This window comes from Lissotriton helveticus, chromosome 3_1 (genome assembly GCF_964261635.1).
Source record: "Lissotriton helveticus chromosome 3_1, aLisHel1.1, whole genome shotgun sequence".
In the NCBI taxonomy this organism is placed as follows: Eukaryota; Metazoa; Chordata; class Amphibia; order Caudata; family Salamandridae; genus Lissotriton; species Lissotriton helveticus.
Genome location: NC_136061.1, coordinates 900,170,346 through 900,196,986, shown reverse-complemented (window position 1 = coordinate 900,196,986; position 26,641 = coordinate 900,170,346). Strand labels below are relative to the sequence as shown.

The following is a 26,641-nucleotide window of genomic DNA, read 5'->3' as shown; positions in this document are numbered from 1 at the left end:
TCGTGGAGCTGGAGATGAAGCTTGTACAGAAGCTGGTATGGTGCCTGAAGCAGGTACCAAGCGGGTCACACAGCACTGAGGAAGGATCCACAGGCAGTGACCAGACAGGGAGCCCCAAGGAGTGCCAGAGGCTCTAGAAGCACATCAAAAATGTAAAGCATGCCTTACTTACACCAATGGTGCCTGAAACGTGAGGTGCACTGGCAGCGAAGGAATCCGTTCTGTGACCAGAGATCTAGGAGATCTAGAGAGTTAACGACTCATATCAGGACACCCTTGTGTCGTTTCTTTTGGTTCTGAGTGGTGGAATGAGGTTGAGTCTTACTTCTGCTTTTCAGGTTTGCACTTAGACTTTGACTTACCAGAGGACTTTGAGGGCAAATTTGAACGCTTGAAGGGATGGTCCGGAATGGACTGTGTAGGCGTCTTGAATGTGACTTTTTCTTGTGTTCAGAAACAGAGAGCTTCACCTCCTGGTTCCAGATTACCTTCATGCTCATGAGGACACATTTACCACACAACGACTCACTGCCTGAGCCCAGACACCAGCGAAAGACCTCAAGAGGTGTGTTACCAAAATGTATTCTCTGCAGTTGTGTCCTGGTCTGAAATCTGTAGTTTTAGGTGGGTACATCATTACCTAGCACACTGCAATTAGATTTAGAAATCTTCTGACGATAGACAAAACTGGAAGCACGGAAAGAAAGGAACTGACATCATCGCACAAGAGTGGTGCTTATATACGCCTCTGCTCCATTACTTTAGGGGCGCTAAAGAGCCAAGCTCCACGCACAGGAACACTGCTGAAGAAAAATGTACTGATCCAGTCTGGTGCTTGGGGAGTATTGTAAGGTAAGTAATCTGCAGTGCGAGGTATCGATCAGAAACAATAATACATGCAATGAAAAGAAAACCGTGTGAAGAAGGTAGTCAATTTGTGATGGCAACTGTAACTGCACATGAATGGATTTTTTTTTTTACACATTTTATTAAATTGCATTTGAGAATTTCAACACAGTCCATATATGGAAACGGTTTACAGTTCATGGATATTTTTTGACATGAGCGAGTTTTCTAATGGAGAGTGGTTAGTTTAGATTGTTTACTACATTGAAAGATAATTGACCTTGACACTCACTTCTGAACAGTGACAAGTATGTCGCAGTACACCAGAATTTTCACGTTTCAGGAGTAAAAAAAACGAAAAGGTTCCAAAGCACTGGTGGAAGGATTTTTAATATAAAATCAAACATATCTTAATATATACAACATTATGACAATGCAGTACATAGTTTTAAAAATATGATAATTGGTAGAAGTAAGCACAGAATATTCCATGTGGATTCAGAACAGAAGAAAAGAACATTTATTCAGTAATCTTGTAACATCAGAACATTGTAGTCTAAAGATGTTCTTTGAAACGGACTTCAGAGGGTACGCTTACAGAAGGCCTTGCCTCTTCAGATCCTCATATGTTTTTTTGTTTACAACATTTCCACTGGAATCTTCATATTCCTCCTGTAACGGAAAAAAAAGTACACACTCATACTAAATTCTTGCACATATCATGATAGAAGAAACTGTACCTTCCACATTACTTCCATGCATCAATTATTTGCACATACTACTGATTCTGAGATGGGGGCACAACAACAAACAACAAAAAAAAGAACATGGTACAGAGAATGTTTGTAAATTGCAAAGCCTTAAGTTGTAGGAAGGACGAGAACACGTGCACACACAAAGAATGTGCTTTATTAGAACACAGCCTAGCTCTGCATGTGAAAGATGTGGAAACCAACTGTACAACTTCCTTCAGCATATGTGCTATTTCATTCCATCAAATCTTGTTTGAATAAGTTCACACAGGTCATTCGATATGCAGAGATCCTTCTCAGCTTCTGATTACAATGTACCACCACAAAATGTTTAACACTCAAGTGGCTGCCATTATACAAAAGAAGGTAGGAATGCACATGTCCAGCTAGCTTATGCTACATTAGCATAGTTTCTATCTCTAGGTTAAAAGACCAAGCGCCTTTAACTGAACTGGAGTGTGTTCTGAACGGAAAGTCAAGTAACTTTACAGAACACGTGGCAGGTATCAGAGTTTGATCTGCTGGGAGTGGTTCCGGAGGACCAAAAAATAGTAGAGGTGATTTGTGACTAACTTGAAGTGTTCACATCTGAAAAGCTCCTTCAATGGATTCTGCTGTGTTGTTTCATCTGCCTGCGTCACCTAAGAAGGGCGCAGTGAGAGCTCAGTGGTCAATTACTTAATGGACAGATGCAAGCTTCTTTAGACCAGAGAACTGATTTATAGAGAATCCTATGCAAGATGTTTAAAATCTCCTTTTTTGCTAAATGTAACCCTTGACTCTGCTGGTTGTTTTTGAATTTAAAGAATAGGCTAAATATCAATTTGTGTTTACCAAACCTAGATGTCTGTGGGCTGCTATCTATTCTTAGTAATAAGATGAGAAGGTGCAGTTGGAAGGTGTCAGTTCTCTGCATACATTACTGGGCACATTTCTTTGCATTTTAAGGCCCAATGTTACAACAGTATATAAACACTTTTTGCTTCAGGTTTTGTCTTACTTGCTCATCACGCTTCCATATAGGCGTAATTTGAATTTGTTTAGAACATAAAAGTAACCAACCATAGAGTAAAGACACTGCATACCCCCGAGAAGTACAGTGCCAATCGATGAGCAGGAAAGCTAAATGTAACACATCACAGAAATCTTTTGTGCACATTTTACAGATATCTCCTGTTGATATAGGCTCCTCCAACTCTAACACACTTGTAAGAAAATGTATTAATTCTGACATCCACTCCTGCTCTTACCCACTTTTCCAATTCTCGCTATTATTTTCCTTTGCTGACAATTACTAAGTCAGGGACAAAGTTAACAACAAATGAAAATGTGGCTGTCGACTTCATTACCTCCTTATCCACATTTGACATCTCACCAAAGTTCTAAACTACTAACTCATTTCTGTCTTAGCTGCACATCCCCTTTAATCAAGATATCTTTCTTTTGATGTTACTAACAAGTCCAGTGGGAGAATGGTTATCTAGTAACAGTCATTTAATAAATGTAGTTACAGAATTGCTAAATAAAACGTGTATTTCTACTTACCTCTGTATCAGGCTGCCACCGCTCTGAGGCCTTCTGGTTCTTCAGTTTTGCCCATACTAAAACAAATAATTACATAATGTCAAAATGTTTTTTTTTTTTTAAACAATGAAGATTATATTTGACTATCAGCATATGCCAACCCAAGCTTTAAAGCATCCTAATTCCTGGTAGTTCATATTAAAGTAGGACAAAAATGGAATCCTCTCCTGTACACCAAAAGGCAATAGCCACTGGCATGAAGCAATTTCAACTAAGAGGAACATCTCTTCCTAATAATGAAAGGAGCATATCACACACAATAAGAATATTTTCCCCCAGAGTTCATTTTCTAAGCATCCTCACTATCAAACTTACTGTCCTTCAGTCAACACATTGACTTCAGTTTCTTTCCTGACTCGGACTTCTTTCTTTCCTCAGAGCCCAACAATAATTATAGGTACTAGTGTGCAGATTCATAAATTCTGACTTTTTTAGTTTGGAAAAGAGACCATAGAAAGGGGATGTGGGAGGGCAGTGAGGAATCTGCAGTAAAATAACAATATCCACCAGAAAGAGAGTTACCAAAGGTAAGTAACTTCTTCTTGTGATAGATACTTCTAACTGTAGATTTCTCACCTCAGCAATAGATCAATACCTCCCAAGGTGGTGGGTCTGCAGAAGGGCTCAGACCGTAAAGTCCTTCAGGACCTAATGGGAGAAATGCCCTTCCAGTTAGGCCTTGGTGCCGAGGTAGTAGTGCTTCATGAACTTAAGAGAACATCGTACGCGTAGAGAAGCGAAGTGATATGTTGATCCGCAAATTTTGGACCATGGCTGATTATTAGATTTAATGCGGGTACCAGGTCGCTCATAGATTAAAAGGCGCTGGTGCTAATACGCATCCCTGCTTGACGACTTTTTTTTTGTGTGTTTTTTTTTCTATTTAAAATTCTTTTTATTTGCAACAAATATAAAGGGGTGGGCAGCACATTCAAGGAATACATTTGTCACATAAGCATTTTTGGAAAACACAGTAGATACAAAAATTGTCCAATATCAGATATTCCGAAGCAGTACAGTTGTACCAGCAGTTTACAATGCAATTTGGACGTCAATGGGCGTTATTCAAGGGGGCTCACACAAGGTACCCCGATACTCATTCCAGTTGGACCATACCGCCACCCATTTCCGGGGGCAGCCCCGAGCCACGTATACTGTCTTTTCTAGGAGCATACACCAATCCATATCGTTTTTCCAGGAATTGAGTGTTGGAGGCGTCACTGCCCCCCACAGCCTTGCTATATTACGTTTCGCGATTGCCAATCCTATGGTCACCCAGAGTCTCGAAGGCAAGTCCTTGGGCTCCCATATGTTCTAAAGGCATCTCTTCGCTTCGCTTCCAGTCGCAACTCTACCCCCCCTTACCTCTTGCATACATTCGAGCACTCGTTTCCAGTAGGTCAACAACACCGGGCATTCCCACAATATATGGATAAAGGTTCCCACCTCCCCACACCATCTTCTGCAGAGACCATCCTCACTCCGGCCCATCAGCCTCAACCTAGTTCCAGATACATAAACCCGATGGAGTATTTTCAAGTGGATCAGTCTAAGCCTGGCTGATATTGCTGCCTCCTTGGGGGATGCTAGCGCGCCTCTTCACTCCTCTTCGTCTATCTCAAGTCCGTCAGCCTCCCATTTTCCCTTTAGAGTTAACAGTGGGTCTGGGGAATGGTTAATACGTTTTTTGTATGTGAGGGAGATGGCGCGTTCAGGGAGATGGCCATCCAACAGTCTGTCCTCCAGGGAGGAGGACTCTGGGGGCTGAGACTCCGCCGGGATATTAGTTTGAAGGGAGTGTCGAACCTGCAGATATCTAAAGTATTCAGTAGGCGCCAGGTCATAGGTAGTTTGGAGTGAGTCAAAGTGCACAACACCGTCAGGACCCCATAAGTCTTTGATGTGTGAAATCCCAATTAGGTCCCAATTACGGAACCCTTTAGTGCGACCTAGAGTGCCCAGCTTCTCTGAGACCCATAGCGGAGTAGCCATCGTAAGAGTGTCAGCTCAGCCCAATTTACGCTGGACAATATGCCATAACTGAACAGAATGTTGCGTTGGCCCGGTGAGAGAATATCTGCCCGGTCTGGAATAAAGCGCAGCCTCAAAATTCCCGCCCGGGAGGAGCCATCGGTCCATTCCGTATCCCGGATCATTCCCATCACAGTAGGTGCCCTGGTTTATGGCCGAGAGATGCGCAGCCCAATAGTATTTCCATATGTCTGGGAGCACAATACCCCCCGTCGAACCATCCCAGTGTGAGTTTCTGTAAGGTTATACGGGGCGTCCCGGTCCACAGCAGATCTCTCTGTGCGGCTTCAATGGCTGCAAAATATGACTGCGGAACTAGGTCCGGGTAGTTTTGGAGGGCGTAGAGGAAACGTGGCAGTGCCATCATTTTGAAGAGCGCTGCCCGGCCCAGCAGGGACAGAGGGAGCTTCTTCCAGGTGGTAGAGTCTCTTTTAAGCCGCTGTAAGGGCGGCAGTAAGTTTTTTCATACCTAACGGCCTTCTCTTTCCAAACAAAGATTCCCAAATACTTAAAACCTTCAGTGGCTACCCTAATCGGGCAGTCACGCGGGAGAATCGGGGGGGCTCTATGGAGGACATATAAGAGGGACTTACCCCAGTTGATACTGTACCCGGAGTTCCTCCCGAAGGTAGTGAAAATATCCAAGGCTACTATTAGGGACCTACGAGGTTTCGTCAGGTACAGAAAGATGTCGTCCGCATACAGCGAAATTTTGTCCTCCCAACCATCAGCCCATCTGAGCCCCTTCAGCGAGGGATCCTGCCTGACCCAGGCCGCGAGTGGTTCCAGCGAGACGGCAAATAGCAAAGGTGAGAGGGGACACCCCTGTCGCGTCCCCCTCCCTAGGGTAAATGGCTCAGAGGTTTTGTTGTTAACTCTGACCTGGGCCAAAGGCTCGGAGTACAGGAGACGCACCCAACTGATAAAATTAGGGCCAAAGCCCAGTTTCTGGAGGACTGCTATCATGTAGGGCCATTCGAGCGTGTCGAACGCCATCGCTGCGTCCAACGACACCACTACAGCGTCCTCCTGTAACGTGTGACAACGGCCTAACACACCGTGAAGACGGCGCAGATTGAGCGCAGTGTTACGGTGGGGCATAAAGCCCGACTGGTCCGGATGGATCAATGTGGTTAAAACTGGTTTAAGCCTGTTGGCAAGGACCTTGGCCAGGATCTTTGTTTCGACGTTTAGCAGTGAGATTGGCCTGTAGGAGGCGCATAAATCTCTCAGCTTTCCTTCCTTAGGGATGGCCACAATTGTGGCAATACGTTGATCTCGTGGCAGTGTGCCCCTATCCCTATTCTCCTCAAACATGCATTTGAGGTGCGGGCTAATGCTGTCAGGTTTGAGCTTGTACAGCTCGATCGGGAGACCATTGGGACAGAGGGCTTTCCCCAGCTGTAGGTCTCGGATGGCCCCACAGAGCTCCTCGGTAGTAAGAGGCGTCTCCAAAGTTTCCGTTCAGTGTCCGAGAGGGTAGGTAGCCCAATATCAGTCAACAGGGCGATAGAGTCCTCTTCCGGCCGGTCAGACCCCGACTGTAGACTTTTTGGTAGTGTACTGCAAACTCCCTAACTATCTCACGGGGCTCCATGATAACGGCCCCCGATTCAGTTCTAAGCTCAGCGACCACTCTCTGCGCCTGCTGCTTTTTGTCTAGCCAGGCTATGAGCTAGCCTGCTTTGTCCCCCTGATCATATATCCTACCTTCCGAATCTCTTGCCAGAGTCTTCGCTGCGTCAGTGGCCAAGGCCTTGTACTCCGCCACTTTGAGTTCCATCTGGTGCATAAGTTCTGGATCGCCTCCAGTTTGTGCCTCGTTTTCCAATACCAAAAGATCCGTTTCCACTGCTTGCATTTGTGCCTCCCGTTCTTTCCAACGGCCAGTGATCGCAGAGAGGGCCTCCCCCCTGAGTACAGTCCTAAAGGCCTCCCACAATACTACTGAGGATTCCACCGTGCCTTCGTTAATCTCGAAGTACTGGTCAATGGAGAGAGTAAGGTGTTTTTTTGTCTCCTCGCTGCGGAGGTACCAAGCATTGATTGGCGCCACACATCCCTCCCTCTGATCACCGACGGTAAGGTGAGCCCACACCGGGGAGTGGTCCGAGATGCCCCTTGTAGGTGCGGGACGTCCTGAATCGTAGTGCCCAGGTGCATTGGCGCTAGGATGTAGTCTATGCGCGAGAAGGAGTGGTGTGGGCCTGAGAAGAAAGTATATTGCTTGTGTGTCGGAGACGCCAAAGGGCCAGGAGGCCAAACGCCTCCAGGAAATCAGATAGCCACATGTGCCCCGTCGCTATGTTCCTAGGCGGGTGTCTGTCCGAGTCCCCCGAGACCACGGCATTAAAGTCCCCATCTATTAGCAGTTGCCCCTCTAGAAGGGAAAGGAGTAGCCTGCCCAGGTCCTGGAATAAGTGGGTTTGAAGACCAGGCGGAATATACGCTGTGACAAGGTTGAGCCTGCGCCCCTCCCACCTCCCCGAGACCGCCGCAAAGCGCCCCAGAGGGTCGGATTCCGTGCGATCGATGACTAGGGGAAAGTTTCGACGCAGAAGGATCCCCACTCCCCGGGAACCCGAGGTAAAGCCAGCATGGATCACCAAAGAGTACCCCCATCTATTCAACGCATGGCACGTATTCCCTAACAAGTGGGTCTCCTGCAGGAGTACCACTTCAGGGAGGTGTCGCTTAACAAATTGCAGTACGATAGTCCTTTTGAGCTTGTCCCCCAACCCATTAACGTTCCAGCTCAGCATTTTAAGACTTTTATCCCACTTCATAGCCATCAAAACATTTCAGTGTGCTATCAGCCCTGTGATTCCCACTACATTTTTTATGCATATGTCTACATTCCTGGTGCGACCGATTCAAACAACCCACCCTACCCCCAACCGCCCCCCATCCCAACCCGCAACCCCAAAACGGGACCCCCCTCCCTGCTTCCCTGCTCCGTAGGTTTCGACCTACCCACATCCCCAATTAGCAGAGCGCCTTTCGCCCAGACCCAACCCGGGAGTGAGGAGACCTCCCCCTCCCGAAGAACTCCTTAAGGGGGAAAGAGTGCACCGGCCCCAGCTACAGCCGCCGCCCCCCAGTGCACGACCTTCTTACACCCAAGTACACACTCCTGAGGAGTTTGATCGCAGTCACAGCAGTTGTGCCCCGCCACCAGCAGTTCAAGATGTCACCCCCCCCCCCCCCCTGGGAGTCCCGAACCAGCTGTTAGGACAGGCCCTAGGTCTAACATCCCTCAACGTTATGTCTTACTGTACGTAGGGGTCTATTTCACGTGCCTGCAGCCTCTAGCAACTATCCGTTTCTCGAAGAGACCCCCACTTGGGGCTAGCCGACCTCGATCGCCAGGAGCGCAGACTCTGGGCGTCCGCCTCCAATCTCCCTGCCGTAGATCCTGGCGATGTTGCCTGATTATTTCTCCAACCTCTGCCCGGTCCCGCGGCCGCGACGACTCCTTTTCAAGCCAATCCTGCACTTCCAATGGCGCGGTAAAGAACAGGGACTTGCCCCCTGCGATGACCTTTAGCTTGGCAGGAAGGAACATCATGTATTTGAACCCCCGTTCTCGGAGTGCTGCCTTCACTAGGAGCGCCTCTCCCGTTGAACCTGAGCGTGAAATCAGGGAAGAAGCGGATTGTGGCGTTCTCATGTTGCAAGTCTCCCATCTGTCTAGCTGCCTGGAGGATAGCGTCCCTATCCCTGTAATTCAGGAGTTTCTCGATGATTGTCCTTGGCGGCGCACCCGGTTTAGGTTTCGGGACCGGCGCGCGGTGGGCACGTTCTATTGTAAATATAGTAGACAGGCGCTTAGGCTTGAGGTGGGCACGGATAAGGTTCTCCAAGAGAAGTTCAACACTGGGCCCCTCCATTTCTTCCGGCACTCCCACCACTCGTATGTTGTTTCTGCGGGCTCTCCCTTCCTGATCCTCCAGCTTGAGGGCCATCTGCTTGTGCACCAGTTCATTGATGTGTTTTTCTAAAGTTTTTGAGGAGGTTTGCAACTCTCGGATGTCGGACTCGTTCGCCTTGTCCTTTTCCGTGGTCTTGCCCTGGTCCGCTCGGAGCAGATTGACCTCAATCGAGATTTTGTCCATTTTCGTCTCCAGGTTGGTGCCCAGCGTTTGTATCGCCGCCATAATGGAGGCCAAGGACGGCCCTTTCGGGCCTGCTAGTTCTTCAGGTGCTTTAGCGGCTTGGGCCTGCCCCACCGGGACCGCATACTTATCCAACTTGTTGGTCTGGGCGGGCGTTTGTGTTTTAGGCCTCATAACGGCGACTCCTGCGCAGTGAGAATCGTGCCGCGGGCCTTACCTCCCTCAAGTCCGAGTCAGTGCGATGGAGTGGCTGGACCTCACTTCCAGGGCGGGCCCCCTCGTCGTTTCCCAGGGAGTTGCCTCGTTGGTCTCAGCCCTGTCTTTCAGGTGTGTGGTAGTGGAGTTAATCCGCCTACTCCACCGCGTTCTGGATCTCCCCACAGCCTCCTCGTTGGCGTCCGCCGTGTCCAGTTCAGCTCCGAGCAGCCCCTTCTAGGCCCAGGCGTCTTTTACCTCCTCTGCAGCTCCTCGGCGTTCTTCCGGCCTCCAGGCCCTGATCCGCCTCCCCACGATCTGCCTAATCCACTACTGTCTTCCTGCAGGCCAGTACCGTCACACATCAGGAGCAGGGTCCACTAGATTCAAAATGGCCCAAGCAGCCCTGCCGGCCCCAGCGCTCCACACCACTGGATCGATTCCGCCGTCCGTCCCCCGCACTGATGCCTCTGGCCCCGGGGGTCCTCCCCAGGCCTATCGATTCTCACCCCGGGCACAGGGTCCGCCGTCGCGGTGGTAGGTCAGTCTCTCTCAGGGCCTCGCAAAGTTCAGGATCCTGTCTCTTCTCCGGGCAGTCCGGGCCCCCGGTCTAGATCTCCATTGGTAGTGCTGCTCAGGCCGCGTCCGGCACCGGAGCGGTGCAGCTGTCACTGGGGCCGAGGGCCAGCCCTCACAAAGTTCAAGGAAGATCCACGGGGTCCACTCACCTCCGTGGACCCCCTTTGCCGATGTTGTCTCCGGTCGCCGCCTCCGAGCAGGCCCCCCTGCGCTCACCGACTCCTCGAGTGCAGGCCTCAAGCCGGGGGCTCGCGTGATCAGCGTGTCCGACCGAGCTGTTCCAGTGCCTCCGTCGGCCGGCCGGGCCCTGCAGTGCGGGAGCTTTTTCTCAGCGACAGAAGCGCGTTTGGCCCCCAAAGTTTCTGTCACCTGCAGCGATCCGCAACAGCTCCTGCAGGATCGCGGTAGAGTGTGCCTCGGGGCAGATAGAGAACGGCTGTCGTAGGGGAAGACTTAGCCCCGGGGGAGCTCCCCTTCTAAGCGGCCATCTTCACTGGCGCCTGGCCACGCCCCGCTTGACGCCTTGTTTAATTCTTATCTTATTTTTATTTTATTTATTTTATTTATCGATTTGTTGAGCGCGATTGCTGCCCAGAGGCGTCCAAGCGCTGAGATTAAACAGAGATGTGACGGGGCCGAGGATGCAGGAAATAGGGGGATTTAGCAAATAAGATTGTTTTCAGCTTCTTACGGAATGAGAGCAGGTCGGGTGTAGACCGAAGAGTGAGGGGGAGGGCATTTCAAAGCTTGGCAGCGTTCAGCAAGAACAGCCTACCTCCCGACCTAGCTCTCTTCACTCTAGGGACAACTGCCAGAAAGGCACCCGTGGACCGGAGGTTCCTGTTAGGGTGATAGGGGGTGACCAGACTGTTGTTGATTGCTGAACCGGTCTTCCAAAAGGCCCGATGCGTAATGCACAGTGCCTTGAAAGCCACTCTCTGCCTCACTGGCAGCCAGTGTAGGCTTTTCAGGCCATGTCTGGCCGACTGGGATCGAGGAATCTGGAGTATGGTACGTGCCGCACAATTTTGTACCACCTGAAGCTTCCGAAGGGTCATCTCGGGAGCCCCTAGGTAAAGAGCATTATTTGAGTCCAGACGGGACTGGATGAGGCCTTGTACCGCCACCTTCTTGGCATCTAGGGGCAGAAGTGGAAGAACCTTCCTCAGTGATCTAAGTAGGCCAAAACAGGTGGCAGACAGCCTGGTGGCCTGAGTAGAGAAAGAGAGCTTGTTGTCAAGCCATACTCCCAGGCTCTTCACACTATCCTTGGGAGTAGGGGGTGCGCCTAGACCATCGGGCCATAAGGAGGTAAAGGGTACTGGTGAAGCTGGACCTAGGAGCATGAGCTCTGTTTTTCCTCCATTCAGCTTGAGGGAGGAGTTGGTCATCCATTCCCTCACGTTCTCCAGACAGTTCAGCAGGCCAGTCGAGGGTTGCCTGTTGTTCTCTTGGGCCAATGAAACCACTAGCTGGGTATCGTCGGCGTACGACACGATCTTAATGCCGTACGGTTTGACTACCCCAGCCAGAGGTTTCATGTATACGTTGAATAGTACAGGGCTCAAAGACGAGCCCTGCGGTACTCCACAGCTGAGTGGCCTGCTGGTAGATGTTGTGTCGCCATCAAAAATCTGAAAAGATCTGTCAGCTAAAAAGGAACTGAACCACCTTAATGCATCTCCCGAGATTCCGATGTCCTGGAGCCTTATCAGTGACTGCTGTATGGGATGCCGGTTTTCCTCTGGCCCATGTGTTGTAATAAAGCAACAAATTGTCTCATGTTAGCGGCTCAGGAATTTGCCAGGCAATAAGCTTGGACCACAGTAATTGACGGTTAACATGGATGAAGGCCTTACTGTAATATATAAAACAGCAGTAAAGTTGTTCTTTGGTCTTTGTTTTGCTGCAAGCATCCTTAGGGCCACAAGGTTATCAACAGTGCAAGACACTTTGATTAAAGAGCAGCATGTTGTTTATCGCTGCCCATTCTTCTAGATCTTCTAGCAGGAGGGACACAAGGTATTTGGCCTCAATATCCAGCAATGAGATATGTCCATAGCTGCAAAAACAACAGTTGATGGACAGAATGCAGAACAATGTCATACATTCACCCCAGTACAGAGATCTGGGCCTAAATCAATCGTTTTTGTGCACTCCACACCACCCTAGTTAAGACATGGCCATATGCAAATCATCCTTGACCCTATGCCTCATGGGAACAGTCCAACCCAAACTGCCAGGTCTTCCCTGGACCGGAATCATGCATCCTAGGATCGGTTTCTGGCTATCAGCCGTCATCAGCCAGGATAGCTTAACTCCAGTGGTGTGGAGAGCACGGGACTCACGTTTGAGCATACCCGTCCCACTCGGGGTGACAAATGCAAAAACAGTTGATGGACAGAATGCAGAACAATGTCATACGTCCCGAGTGGGACGAGCATGCTCAGACGTGAGTCCCATGCTCTCCAGGCCACTGGAGTCAAGCTATCCTGGCTGATGACGGCTGATAGCCAGAAACCGGTCCTAGGATGCTTGATTCCGCTCCAGGGAAGACATGGTTTGGCAGTTCGGGCTGGACTGTTCCCATGAGGCACAGGGTCAAGGCTGACTTGCATATGGCCATGTCTGAACTGGGGTGGCTTGGTGAGCAAAAAACTATGGATTTAGGCCCAGATCTCTGTACTGGGGTGAATGTATAACATTGTTCTGCATTCTGTCCATCAACTGTTGTTTTTGCATATGTCTATAGCTGTCAAGGAGCGACGCAGGACCTTTTTTGTAAGTAGGATGTAAAATCGAACCTCGCCAGGAAGTTGGAATAGATTCTCTAATTATACAGCAGTTGAATAGATTTTCAAGTGTTCTGGACCACAGATCAATGTCGTATTTGAAAATAGAAGCTGGCATGCCGTTGGGGCCTGTAGTGCAGTCAGCTAGTCTTTTCCGGATTAGTGTTGCTGTTCTTGTATCATTAACAGTTGTCGCATATTGACAAAGTTTTGCATCTGTTTCCACAGAGTTATGCTTGTGACTATGTACAGATCGGTGACATATTTTGTCCAGTTCTCTGCAGTACCATTATTTCCATTTATCATTATTGTTCCTTATCCCCTGTTCAGAAGGTTTACTATGATCCAGAAGCATTTTGAATTTTTCTTTTGGCATACCAGAAAGTTTTCAGTCTGGAATGATACCTCACACTTGTTTAGGTTGCCAAATTTGTTTTTGTAACGGCTACACAGAATTTGTACTTCATCTAGCAGAGGGGAGTTTGATCGTTTCAGTGAATGTTACTTTTTACTCAATGTTTTTTTCTGCAACCCTAGCTCCTTTGTGAATCAAGGTTTATTAACTGCAAGCTTTGTGGTTGAGCTACTGACCAATACAGAGACTAATTTTTGTATGAAGAGTTACCAGTCATTGATTGTATTTAGTAAGACCGTGCCCAGGTTCAGTGTTCGAATTTTCCAGTTATTATACTTTATGGCCACTTTCGGACTCCATTCAACCCGTCTCCAATTGTTTCACGGGTGATTCGAGACGATATAGCTTAAGGTGGTAGAAGCCTTGATCAGGTTTTATGAAAACAAAACCTGAGGCTGTGGTCACTCTCACATCGGGGTGTTATGGCGTAAGAAGTAATCCTATTAAACAAAGTGATTGAACAAAGCATGTAATCTAGTACTGCAGATCTATTCGGGCAATGTTGAGGAGGGCGAGTGGGTTGGGCTTCCGGGAAGCGTCCATTTAAAGCTCTCAATAACATAGCCTCTAAGGCTGCTGACAGAGTCAGACCACCAAGGTCTGTTATTTGTGGCATTGAGACCCGAGATAGAATCAGCCACTGCATGTCTGCTATTTTTTCTGTCACACTGCGAAAAGGGTTCCGTAGCAAATTTAGATTAAAGTCTCCAGTTCGGAGAAGGTGGGCATTCACGTGATTCAACTTGACGATCACTGCTCTAATTTCTTCACTCTCTCTTTTGCGTCAAAAAATATGTTGGATGTAGATACATATTCATAAGAAATAGATTGCACTTTATGGTATTAAGCCGCCAGTATTTGATTTCAATACATACAAAAATATTTGAGGCAAGTGGCACTAAGGACATTGTTGGTAGCCTATCATATTTCCTAATTAGGACTTATTATGTTCGCTTGAAACATGTCATAGTGGTTTCGAGCTGGCCAAGGTTGGTGCAAGTCAGTTCTTGGAGACAAATAATGATTGCAAATTGATTGGTGCTAGTGATCGACAAAGGCCTGCTGCATTTCTCAAGAGCGACTTTGGTTTATGGGAAAGATCTGCTGGGTAGCGTGCCTTTTTTGAGAGGGTGATCAGAACTCCCCATTCTTCAAACATCTTCCGGCTTTTCGCAGATTGTATTTAGTGCAGTGAGATCGGATCACGTTACTGCTGTGACCTATTTATGAGCTGGAATGTCCGTAGAAATGAACTGTATGGCAGTGATATTATTAGACTTCAGATGGCAAAACTTGGAGTTTTGTTATATTGCCTCGATTCAAAATGTCAACGTTGCCTTGTGGGGCGTAATCAGGGTGCTGTACGGTCATTAAAACTTGATAATCTTGTAAAATGGTGTCTTTGTCAGCAAAAGGCGGGGTAGGAATAGATCCATGTGTTTGGAGGTTGTCTGACCCAGCTCCATGTTTTGAGCCACCTGAGGGGATGGAAAGGCTGTTGGGCAAAAAATGATCAGGAGGAGCTCCAACATAATGCAATAACTCTGTTGAGGTTGTAAAACTCGGCTGATTCACAATTATGGTTTCACTTGTCAATAACTGTTGCATATTTATAATGTTTAGACAGCTATCATTAAATGATTTGAATAATTTCTGGGCGATGTTGCGATTTTACAGACAAACCCTAAAGTTGCTGAAGAATCTATATTAAGATGATTAGTTGTTGCAGTTGGGAAATTGGGAAATTCACCTTTAGATCCGATAGAGGGTGTACACTCTGGATGCCTATATTGACATGATTTTGTTCACTGGTTTGAAGTGGCATGTGGGCTGCCGATGTGGCGATGTCCATTACAGGATGCAGTGATGGCTGATGCAGACTGATTACCCCCAATGCCCCCTACCTTTTTTAATACCTTGAGTAACAAATCTGTATCTGTACTGAAATTCTTTTTCTGCATTATTGTGGGAGCCAGTAGGTTTGAACCAAATGGGCTTTTAGAAACTGCATTAATGATGGTTTGTGCCCTGATGGAATTATCTGGATTAAGCATGACATTAACATTTTTGAAAAGGCCCGGCAATCTGATTTTTGAGGATTTGAGTTGAGGGCAGTCTTTTGAACTATAGGTGTTGCTGGTTTGTCTAGATGAAAATGTTCCTCAAACGTCACTGCCTGTCTCATATTTTTCTGGATCTTAACCTGGTTTTTTTTTGCTGCCAATTGCCCTTCGATAGCTGTTCTGATGGAAGTGCCGCACAGGGTGGCTGTCCTATTTTCCTAATTGACTAAGGGATTTTTAGCATTACTTAACAGCCCCGTGTTTTTTCCTTCCAGTTTGAGAATTTTGGTACTGTTGTTATTTGCAGGTATGGTGTTGCGAGGTACTGAATAGATCTCCGCACTGACTACCACAGTATTCTTTGGCGGTTTTGAGTTGTTCACACTGATGAGGTTTTTGTGATGCAGGGCTGGCAGGGATTTGCCACAGTGCCTTGTAGGGGCATTGATGGTATTATATTTAGAGAGTTGCCATTCATGGATTGCGCCTTCCTACAATTTGTACTTCCTGTAGGAAATCGCCCACTATTGCGGTTAAAGCAAGCAGTTTCTCCATAAGAAAGGCACACATACAATCTTCGTTGTTAAGAGTGGAAGTGGGAGCTAAAATGTGTGTAATCAGCTCATGGAAGTAATAAGTCGTTCAAAACGTGAGTCTATAGTGGGTACGTACTGTGCTAGCGTTTCAAGAAGAGAGGTTTGAATATCGAACTTGTTTGACTGATATTCCAGGGATTTGGCTGGGATGTCTAATGTATTGAGTAGTTGCCGCCAAGTCCTAATATTTGGGAGAGAGTTGGCTGTAATAGATGCCTTGGTTTTGGAATCACCACTAGATGCAGAATCATTTGCGCATGCACAACTGATAATGATTATGGTTGGCGACGATATGGGCTGATTGCCCTTATCCTGGTCGTTGTTTGTCATAATCCCACTATTTGGGATGGAGTGGATTATATAGCCTTGCATAAATGCCTTGGTTTTACAATCACCACTAAATGCAGAATCAGTTACGCCTGAGAAATTGATAGTGATAATAGGTGACAAAATGGGCTGACTGCCCTTGTTGTTGTTTGCCATGATCTTAGTGCCAGGGGAGTGTCGCTACTGAGAGCGTCATTAATTGAATTATGCAAACTGAGATTTGGTAAAGATAAGGACCAGGCAGACAGCTGGTCCTCCTCAGGTTGCACTACTAAATCAGTCTGCTGACAATTTTCTTCTGAAGCCTGTAAAGGAAGCAAAATTATGGATATATTGGTGGAGGTAAGCCTGAGGGGCTGGTTGGATGATCGACTTTGGGCAATTACTGTTTTTTCACCCTGGGTGGATCAAGAGGGCATTGGGGTTGTGAGAAGTGGCTTTAGAGAGGGTTGCAGTGATGGAAAAAATATTTTGCTTCCTCACTAGTGGGGTATTGTGCTGCTCCTTCATCTTTCATTAAAGAAAGCTTGGACAGATTTTTCTGGATCCTTGAGTAGGTGGCAAACATTTTTCTGAGCTGAAATAAGCAGAGAATTTAAAATGCCATCTGCCGTCAGTGAGGACATTTGCCTGGACCTGAACATTTGAGGCTGCAGTTCAGGTTCATCACTGGTGGTCCTTTCTTTTTCACTGGACCAATAAGGGGTCACCCTTCGTTCTACCTGACATTCTGCGGCTGTATGCACTTCAATACTCTCCAGGGCGCTCTCAGTATTTTCTGGTGTTTGCTCCAGGTGAAAATAAGAGTGAAAATGGAAAAATTAAATTTTCTGTTGCAGCCAATGGGACCATGTAGGTACACACCGTAGTTGAAATAGCCTCAACTTGAATCCTGTCAGTTAGCCAGTGCTTACTGATGCTAATAATCGGCGTTTGCCTTGAGTTTACTCTAAGGTTGCCTGAAGATTGCATAGATCCCAAGATCCGGGTGGGGACTCTTCGATAGTTTTTCTGGACGCTACTGTCTACAAGCGGTCCTGCCCCTCTATCCTCTTCAGAACCTCTTTGCTCTATGTACAAACTGAAAAAGCAAAACAGCCACAAAGGATAAAACCGCTAAATGAAATGTTAACAAAGGAAGGGAATATGAATATGTAGGACTAAATGAACGTTGATTCTTTCCAGTAACAGCTTATTTAGCTATTAAATATATACACAAATACAAATAGAAAATTACTGATTAGCTGTGTGTTAAAGATTTTGGTTGCACTTATATTTCTGACACGTTTTTTTTTTATACTTTTCAGGTCTGGCTTTTTAGATTACAGGGGGTTATGACTGAAGTTTCTGTCAAAGCAAATTCGGAGACAAAACTGATCCATTATGTTTGGTCTTTAGAAAAAGGCATTAGATGGAGGCAGCAGTACATGCATTGAAACATAGAAGAGTCAGTAGAACATCACACATAAAACAGTTGTATCATACTACAGTCTTTAATTCATTAAAGTACATCAAAACTTCAAGCAAGAACTGTAGGCCAATGTGGCTAATCTTTTTCTATGGGAAATGAAAGTACATTAAGCTTGAAACCCATACAATGTAGTAAAAGCACAACTTACAAGAAACTGCATCTTCAATCTGTGTGACATTTGCAAAATGTGCAGTGTTTGGAATACCAAGACATCTCATACCGTGAGCATGCCGCCATTCCTGGTGAGAAATCAAAAGAAATATGCTTTTTTTTTTAATGTTGAACATGACTCATACATATAAGTGTCCAAAAATGAAGACGTTACATACCTGTAATAATCACTTTGGAGATGTAGTTTTGTAGATTAGCACGCTGTGCGCTCTACTGCCATCTACTACTGGGTTCGTAATAATCAACTGCTTTTATAAAAGGTTTTTGTATTGGTTTCCAGAATGTATCAAATGTCTCATAATAACATAACCATAATCTACCATACACCAGGATTCAGACACAAATATTACTGTTCCTCCATCGGGATGGTAGCCATTGTATGTGTGCTATATAGAAGTGCATATAAAACTGATAGTACAGTATTTTATTATAGAACAACTGCATATTGTCATGCATTTTGGAAGGGTTGTGTATGAAATCACAACGTTGTAAAGAAATACGTTACTTGTAGTCTTGGTTCTGCAAAGCAAGCAGTAATCTTCAAAGAAATCATAAACATTAGAAAAATGCCCAGCTGTGTGCGGGACCCCCTGAACATTTCCTATCAAACATTCTGTAAATAAAAATACATACCATACACACATACATACACACTGTGATGAGTCAAACATACATATGTAGCTGAACACTCCCAAAATCTTTTAAAGGCAATAAAAACTGAGTGTAATACTAAAGCCTGATAGGTTTGCAATGTTGAAGTAAAATAAAAAAAAGCACCCTGTCCTTTAAGGCTCAGGGGCTTCCACTAATGAGGATGCCCTGTATTGGTGGCAGTTGCTTCACAGAGTTAGTTTTTTAAGCGCATAGTGGAGCGTAGTAAAAAAAAACTTTTTAGACAGCAAGCCCAAGAAATAAAGCTAGCTAGAATGGAGTGTCATTTAAGACTTAAATGAAGATCCCTACGATGCAGAACCATGACTACAAGTATATAGTCCGTCATATGTGACAGTAGAATTGCAGGTTTAAAAACATCATTCCTTCATGAATCTTAGGTATAAGGAATAAAACCCAAACAAATGAGAGTTTGAAGAAACTCTAACTAGAGTTAACAGAATGTTTTTTTGAGAACAGTGTAACCAACATTAATCTGCTTTTGTACCAGAATCAAGACAGTATTGTAAAAGTGAAATGATTTCCAAGAGGACGTCCTGCAGACGTCAGCCAGATGAATGTTTCTTGGCCTGTTCTGCAGTAGCCGCTTTTCCTCTAATGGAATGAGTTATTGGTTTCTCTTGCTGGGTTTATAAGCAACTTGTAAAAACAATGATGCAAGATGCAATTCTGAAGCGGCTAGATGCTGGCGATAATGGCCACACTTGATAAGGAGTTGATTATATCTGTTTAATTCTTTTGTCTAGTCTAGGCAGAAGTGTTGCACTACCCTGAGGTTCAGAGAGTGCAAGGAACGTTCTGCTGAAGTTGGATAACTAAAGAAAACTGGTAGAGTGACAGTCTGGTTAATGTTAAATTCTGTAAACATCATATATAAACGGGCTGCACACCTCTGCTTTTTGACAGCTATCTCCACAATTTTAAACTCCAATCATTTTAACCGTTGCGTGCTCATGTTAAATTCTGATCATAATTGGGGAGGAAAGAGGATGGGTTCTAATTTACTACCACATTTGCATGGAACATCATATAGGATTTCCCCCCAAAAAGGGATTCAATTTCAACCCTCTGAGTTAATTAGCCACTAGAAAAGCAGTGTTCCAAGACGTATGCTGCAAGGAAACCTTGAGATTTGGTTCAAATAGTGGACCTATTAATTGTGACAGAACTAAACTGAACTCCAAACAAGGTGGTGTCCTTACGAGAGGAAAAGCTTTATTTAAGCATTCAACAATGTATTTTATAAAACAAATATATAAACAAATGATGCATGATTAGAACCCTTTATATAAGGAACTATCGTGCCACGCTGGTCTTTGATGAGAGAGAATTGTTTGAGCAAAATGCAAGTAGTAATAGAGAAATAGGGCTTTGACACCACAAGGAAAAATTCAATTTGAAGGAGTAAAAGGCATTTAGCTTCCTTTAGAGTCTGCAAGAAATATTCCAGCAGGTGTGGACCCCCTTTCTTTGCGATTCCTGAAATTCGAATTCTCTTTTCTTTCCCTCCCTATATATAGCTTTTTCCCTTCTCCTTTTTCCCCTTTCCCTCCCTTTTTCCTCTTCCTTAATATATTACAGGTGTACATAATTTGTCACATACAGATTTATATTTATTATATTGTTTTGTAACCTATGAAATTGCCTATCTTGTTTTGTAACCTATGAAATTGCCTATCTTTGAACTCCAATAAAAAATTATGACAAAAAAAAGATTCAGATGACCATATTGTCTGATCTCAGGAGTTTTGGTGTCAAATTCAGGTGGAAAATCTGATCCTGTAATCTATTGAAATGGTTTGCTTTGCACAGCTAATTCTTGTGTAGTTTCACTCACATTTACGGATTGTCCCGATACCACCAATGCTCAGGCCAATCTAGAGTAATGAGGATCAATGTCGCCTGACAACATCAGATTCAAGATGACTGTTGGTATTAATGGGAATGAAGGAAAGGTGCAATGTTTTCGACCAATTTATCTACAGATTATTATTCAGAGGCCTGGGTCTGGAAGACAGAATAAAGACGTAGTTTTTTTTTGTTGGTTCAGAGGGTTAGAGAAGAGATCTTCTCAGCCCCATTCTGCAAAGATTTTTAGAAGAACTCCATCACCTAGAACCCATTTGTGATTCTCTTTGTAAGGATTCCTGGCGAGTGAACTACCTTTATCAATAAACATCTGGAGAAGGCCCAATAACTATTGCACCTCCAGTGAAAATCACATCAAGCTTTTACCTCCTTGTTTGTTCAAGCAGTGCATTGTTGTCGGGTGCCTGACTGAATAAGGATCCTAACCGTTGCCAGAGATAGTAGGATGGACTACTCCAAGTTCTAAATAAATATTGTAATATATACATTTTCCTAGATAGACAAATGGCCCTGCACAGAGGAGCTCTTAAAAGGGCGTCCCAGTGAGTATTATTTCACAATTGTTGTGGCTGAAAGTTCCTGCTGAAAGTGACACTTTGTACCAAATTGGCTATCTTACACCACCACGTAAGAGACTGTTTTGTCATCACAATTGTTCTCCTTTTGAAAAGCACGACCTTCCGGCATTGCTGGAGAGGCCCCAGGACTAGTCTTGCCAGGTTGTAGCACAGGGAGTTTTTATGAGAAGATGACACTTATGCCACTTTCAGGCCCCTCACTCCTGTGGAGGAAACTTTTCCTTATGCTGATCCAAGTTGACCCCAGATAAGATTGAAGATATAGGGGGCGGTGGGGTAGAGTCAGACTTCAGGAGTAACAGTAAACATGTTATTTGCAAGACCTGCACTACTTTCTAAGTTGGCTTTTATGGGTGAATCAACCAGGTACTGATACCTGAATATTCTTTGATGTTGTGAATGCTGCTGATACAAGCTAGAAGGGGAACTGAACCCTCTTGTGAGTATAATAGCGACAATCTTTCTGCCAATAATTTATTCTGAGATCTGAATAAATCTTTTCCACAAGACCCACTATCTTCAGAGTCTGTGCTACATTTTTCATCCTCACCGTTTCTTCCTCTGTATGTTGTCTGAATAGGGAATTTGACAGAAAATGGTAGGTTGAGAATATTAAGCTGAGCATCACCCTAAAGAGAACACCGGGTGATACCACAGCAGTAACCAGAAGCTGCCAGCTCAGCTGAATCATTTACTGCACTTATGCCTTGAGAGACAAGAGAGACCTTCATAACATATCTTCTAAATCCTGCAATGTGTTAAAAGTTTCCCAGGAAATCATTTAAGGCTTTCATGTATTTCCCAGCCATAACAGCCTAGAGAGCCACAGCATTACTATTTTATCTGCAATTTCCATCCTTGGACTTTCCCTGTTGGGAGGTGCCAAAGTGTCAGGGGAAGATGAAGATCTACCTGTCAAGATGATTGAGAAGCATGGTTTAGGTCATGCTTTTAAAAAGGTGGGGTGCAGCTAAGGTGGCTTGAACTTCTAGAGCAGACTGCAAAGTAGCTGCTTTTACTGTAACCATTGTAAAGACTTTTCCTTCCACCAACTCCAGTAAACGGGCACCAAAAATCACAGATGTCTTGGTGGTACAATGTTGAAGAGTTTTCATGATTACTGACACCAATATTTTCAGTGTCTTCAAGGGTGCTATTGCAAAGTGACCCCTTTTTGAGTGATCACACCCAGGGGTCGGGAACCCCCAGTTTATAATCTTGAACTCTAACATTGAGACATTGCTATCAAGTACCCAGTGTATGTGCTCTAACCTCTAATAGATGCTGAAAATGCCTTATAACCTGATTAGCACACATAACCTTCCTATAAGACCATAGCAAATGGTGCAGAATTATACCCATGGCATGGAAAGTTAGTCATCTTGTGGACTGCAACACCTATTGTGCTATCCACTAGTGTGACAAGCGAAAACATGGCTTCCGGCCTACCATGTGTAGCCTGACAGCAGCCGCTTGAACCGTGCTACACAGATCTGCCAAAATCGCCTTCTTGACATATAGGAAAACCAGATTTGAATTATTAAATAAGTCACCTCTAAGCGCATCTTGCTGCACACAAGCTAGGGTGCATTATAATTAAGAATGTGACATTAGAAATGGCATTTTCGCCCACTGACTAGGCCCAAAGCGACATTGTCACTGATCAGGCTGTAGCTGGCACATTAGAAAAGTTAGATTATACACTTTAATGCAGGATGTTTGACTAGCTTGTACCAGCTACAGACTCCAATCAAAGACTAACTTTTATACTGAATAAAAATCCAATCCATCAACAAGGCCGGACTGACATTAATAATATTGGAAATGTAACTTTTAGAAAGTTACCTGCATCCTCCTGAAGCAGCTGGAGGCTAATTTTTATGAGCTCTCCAGCAACTCGCCAGCCTGTACTTTGCCTGAATTGGATGTGAAAGTTGCTCCCAGGACAAGCTTAATTTACTTCAAAGGGGGCTTGCCCTGCCACAAGCAAATGTTAGTGATACCTGGAAAGGCCCCAGTATGTGTCACTCTACTCAGGCTGGCACCAAACCCAGTGGGCGGAAAGGTACTCCAACAACTGTTTTTGAGTGATCAAACGGTAGAGTATTGATCATTACCCTGCGAACACCTCAGGGTAGGTACACATTTTATGTACAAGGGCAGCAGGGGTTCTCCATCTTGCTTTATAAAGGCACTGTGCTCGATTTTTCTATAAAGAATGCACCTTAGGATGCTCGTGTGAAAGCAGACCAATGCAGAACATCACTCCATGAGAAATGTCATTACCCTGCTACCTGTTGGAGGATACACATCTAGCAGAAGGAAATCAACTTTTAAAACACCAACAAACTCTCTTTGTTGGAATCACTTTTCCTGACACCAAATTGGATCCCAAAAGGTTCTGAGCTTGCAGGTTATTCAGTTGCTCTTTTGTCAGAGAACTCTGATGTCTGGAGCAACTGAATATTTTGGAGTATGGGACAGGCAAACAAGTTAACTACCTTTGTTATTGCTCTTTCTGGTTGTTACATTAACTAACCGCAAAATCTTCACCTATGGCTCTCCCCAAGCACCATACTGGATCAGGAGAATTTTTGAGCAATGCTCCCTTACACAAGTAGGGGATTACAAGTACCTCTCACCATTCCGGAAGAGAAGAACAAGTTACTTATCTTCGGTAACGCTTTTTCTGGTGAATACAGTATCTGCCTGTGGATTCCTCACCTTGTGAATATCCCCTGCGCAGCAGCCAATCGGAAACTTTTGTAGCTCTCCACGCTGGCGAGGTCATGGACGAAGTCACAGAGGGTACGACTCCGCTCGCGACCCCGCTGACGTCACTGGATCCATAACAGGACCTAGTCAGCATGATGACGTCAGTTCCGCCCTTTTTTCCGTGCCCCCGAGGCACACGGACGGACCGACATAAATAGGAACAGTATACATGGTACATAACCTTCAGACCAACACACATAGTGTGAAATCAATGCAATAAGAAAGAACAATTAAACACTTCCATTGAAAGTTATAAATATAACATATACACTTAGTAGATATAGAAGAGTGGACAACGGGGAGGCGGGTGGGCATGTGAGGAATCCACAGGCAGATACTGTATCCACCAGAAAAAACGTTACCGAAGGTAAGTAACTTGTTTTTCTGATGGATACATCTGCCAGTAGATTCCTCACCTTGTGAATAGAATCCCACAGCAGTCCCCACTCCCGGAGGAGGGCGTCCACTCTTCTATACCAGAAAATCTTGGAGGACAGAATGCGCAAAGTGGCTGCCCCTCCTCACTTCGGAATCTAAGCAATAATGCTTGGCGGAAGTGTGGAGAGAAGCCCAAGTTGCCGCCCTGCAAATATCCTCTACAGGAACCCCCCCTAGACAAAGCAGATGTAGAAGACTTTGCTCTAGTAGAGTGAGCTCTTATACCCGCTGGAGGTTCCTTACCAGCCAGGGCGTAGCAGATCTTAATGCATAAAATAATCCATCTTGAAAGTGTGCGATTGTGCACCGCTCTTCCTTTCTTACAGCCAGCAAATCCAACAAAAAGCTGGTCGTCCACACAATAGTCATTAGTCCTATCAAGGTAGAAGCTCACTGCCCTCTTACGGTCCAGACGGTGAAGCTGCTCCTCCTCCTTGGAAGGGTGAGGGGGAGGATAGAAGGTAGGGAGGGTAAGGGACTGCCCCAGATGGAAAGGAGTTACCACCTTAGGCAGAAAAGCAGCCCTGGTCCTGAGTACCATTCTTTCAGCATGAATGGTCAACAATGGGGGTTTCGAACTAAGAGCTTGAAGCTAACTTACCCTCCTTGCCGAGGTAATTGCTACAAGAAAAACAGTCTTAAAAGACAGAAGTCTCATGGGACACTTGTGCAAAGGTTCAAAGGGTGAACCCATCAAGTATGTCAATACAAGATTTAAGTCCCATTGAGGCACAATAAAAGGAGAAGGAGGAAATTTGTTGGTAAGACCCTTAATGAAACTTAACACAATAGGAGATTTAAACAAGGACGGCTGGTCCGGCAAACAAAGGAATGCCGACAAGGCTGATAAATATCATTTTACAGTTGCCACAGCAAAAACCTGCTGGGCCAAAGAAAGAGCAAACTGAAGTATATAGGACAAACGGGCCCTTAAGGGGTCAATAGATTTCTCTCCACACCACGAAACAAATTTATACCACCTATAAGAATAAATTGACTTGGTGGAAAGGCGCCTGGCTGAAAGAATAACATCCACCACATCAGGCGGGAGAGAAATAGAATTCAGGTTGCCCCGTTCAATCCCCAGGCATGAAGGTGTAAGCTCTGGAGGTGGGGGTGTAGAACCTGCCCCTCCATCTGAGAGAGGAGGTCTGCCCTGAGAGGGAGACGGAGCGGCGGGCACGAGGAGAGGTGGAGAAGATCTGTGTACCACACCCTTCTTGGCCAATCCGGGGCGACCAATAGGACTTGGGCCCGGTCTTGACGGATCTTCCTCAGAACCCGAGGAATCAAGGGTATGGGAGGAAACGCGTAAAGGAGTAGAGAGTTCCAACTCAACTGAAATGCGTCCCCCAACGCTCCCTGCATCGGATACTGGAGACTGCAGAATGACGGGCAGTGAGCGTTCTCTTGGGTGGCGAACAGGTCCACCCGAGGAGTTCCCCACGTCCGAAAGATGTGACGAACCACTTCTGGATGAAGCCTCCACTCGCGGTCTGCCGAGAACTGCCGACAGACTGTCTGCATGCACGTTCAGAACTCCGGCCAGATGATTTGCCATTAGACAAATCTGATGGTCCTGAACCCAGGACCAGAGACGCAGAGCCTCTCTGCAGAGACACTGCGACCCTACTCCTCCCTATTTATTGACATACCACATCGCGGTAGTGTTGACCGTCAGGACTTGAACTGACGGACCGCGAAGGGAAGGGAGGAAGGACTTGAGCGCCAGACGTATCGCCCGCAATTTCAGAAGGTTGATATGAAGTAACCTTTCTTCTGGAGACCAAAGCCCCTTGATCTTCAGATCCCCCAGATGTGCACTCCACCCTGGAGTGGATGCATCTGTTATCACTGTGGCCACTGATGGAGGCAGATGAAAGGACTTTCCTTGGGACAGATTGCCTTCCAAGCCCCAGCAAGACAGATCCGCCGCAGCTTCTCTGGAGATCCTGATCGACTCCCTGAGATCTCCTTTGTGCTGATGCCTGCGGAGGAACCACTGGAGTCCCCTCATGTGCCAGCGTGCATGGTTGACCAACAGAATGCAGGAAGCAAACAGACCGAGCAGACAAAGGACCTTCAGGACTGGAACAACCGCTCCATTGTAAAACAAAGGAATAATTTCCTGAATGTCGAGAATCCTTTGGGGTGGAGGGAATGCTCGACAAACAGTAGTGTCCAGTACTGCCCCTATAAACAGGTTGCGCTGTGAGGGCACCAGGTGAGATTTGGGCACATATATTGAAAACCCCAACTTGTACAACAACTGGGTTGTCTCCTGCAGATGACGACACACCTTCTCCGGCGACTCAGTTTTGATCAGCCGGTTGTCCAGATAGGGGAAAACATGAATCCCCGACCTCCTAAGA

At 45.7% G+C, this 26,641-nt stretch overlaps 1 protein-coding gene across 1 annotated transcript in view; it reads right to left on the bottom strand.

Moving 5' to 3' along the window:
• Nucleotides 1–1,217: 1,217 nt before the first annotated feature.
• The window catches only part of SF3A3 (splicing factor 3a subunit 3), a 241,738-nt gene continuing 216,314 nt past the window's right edge, over nucleotides 1,218–26,641 (bottom strand). Inside the window, exons 15-17 of the mRNA XM_078681237.1 lie at nucleotides 17,915–18,005; nucleotides 3,144–3,199; nucleotides 1,218–1,518 (exon numbers count right to left, since the gene is read on the bottom strand). Of these exons, the coding sequence (XP_078537363.1) occupies nucleotides 1,441–1,518; nucleotides 3,144–3,199; nucleotides 17,915–18,005 (225 nt within the window). The 3' untranslated portion in view covers nucleotides 1,218–1,440. The remainder of the gene's footprint in view (nucleotides 1,519–3,143; nucleotides 3,200–17,914; nucleotides 18,006–26,641) is intronic.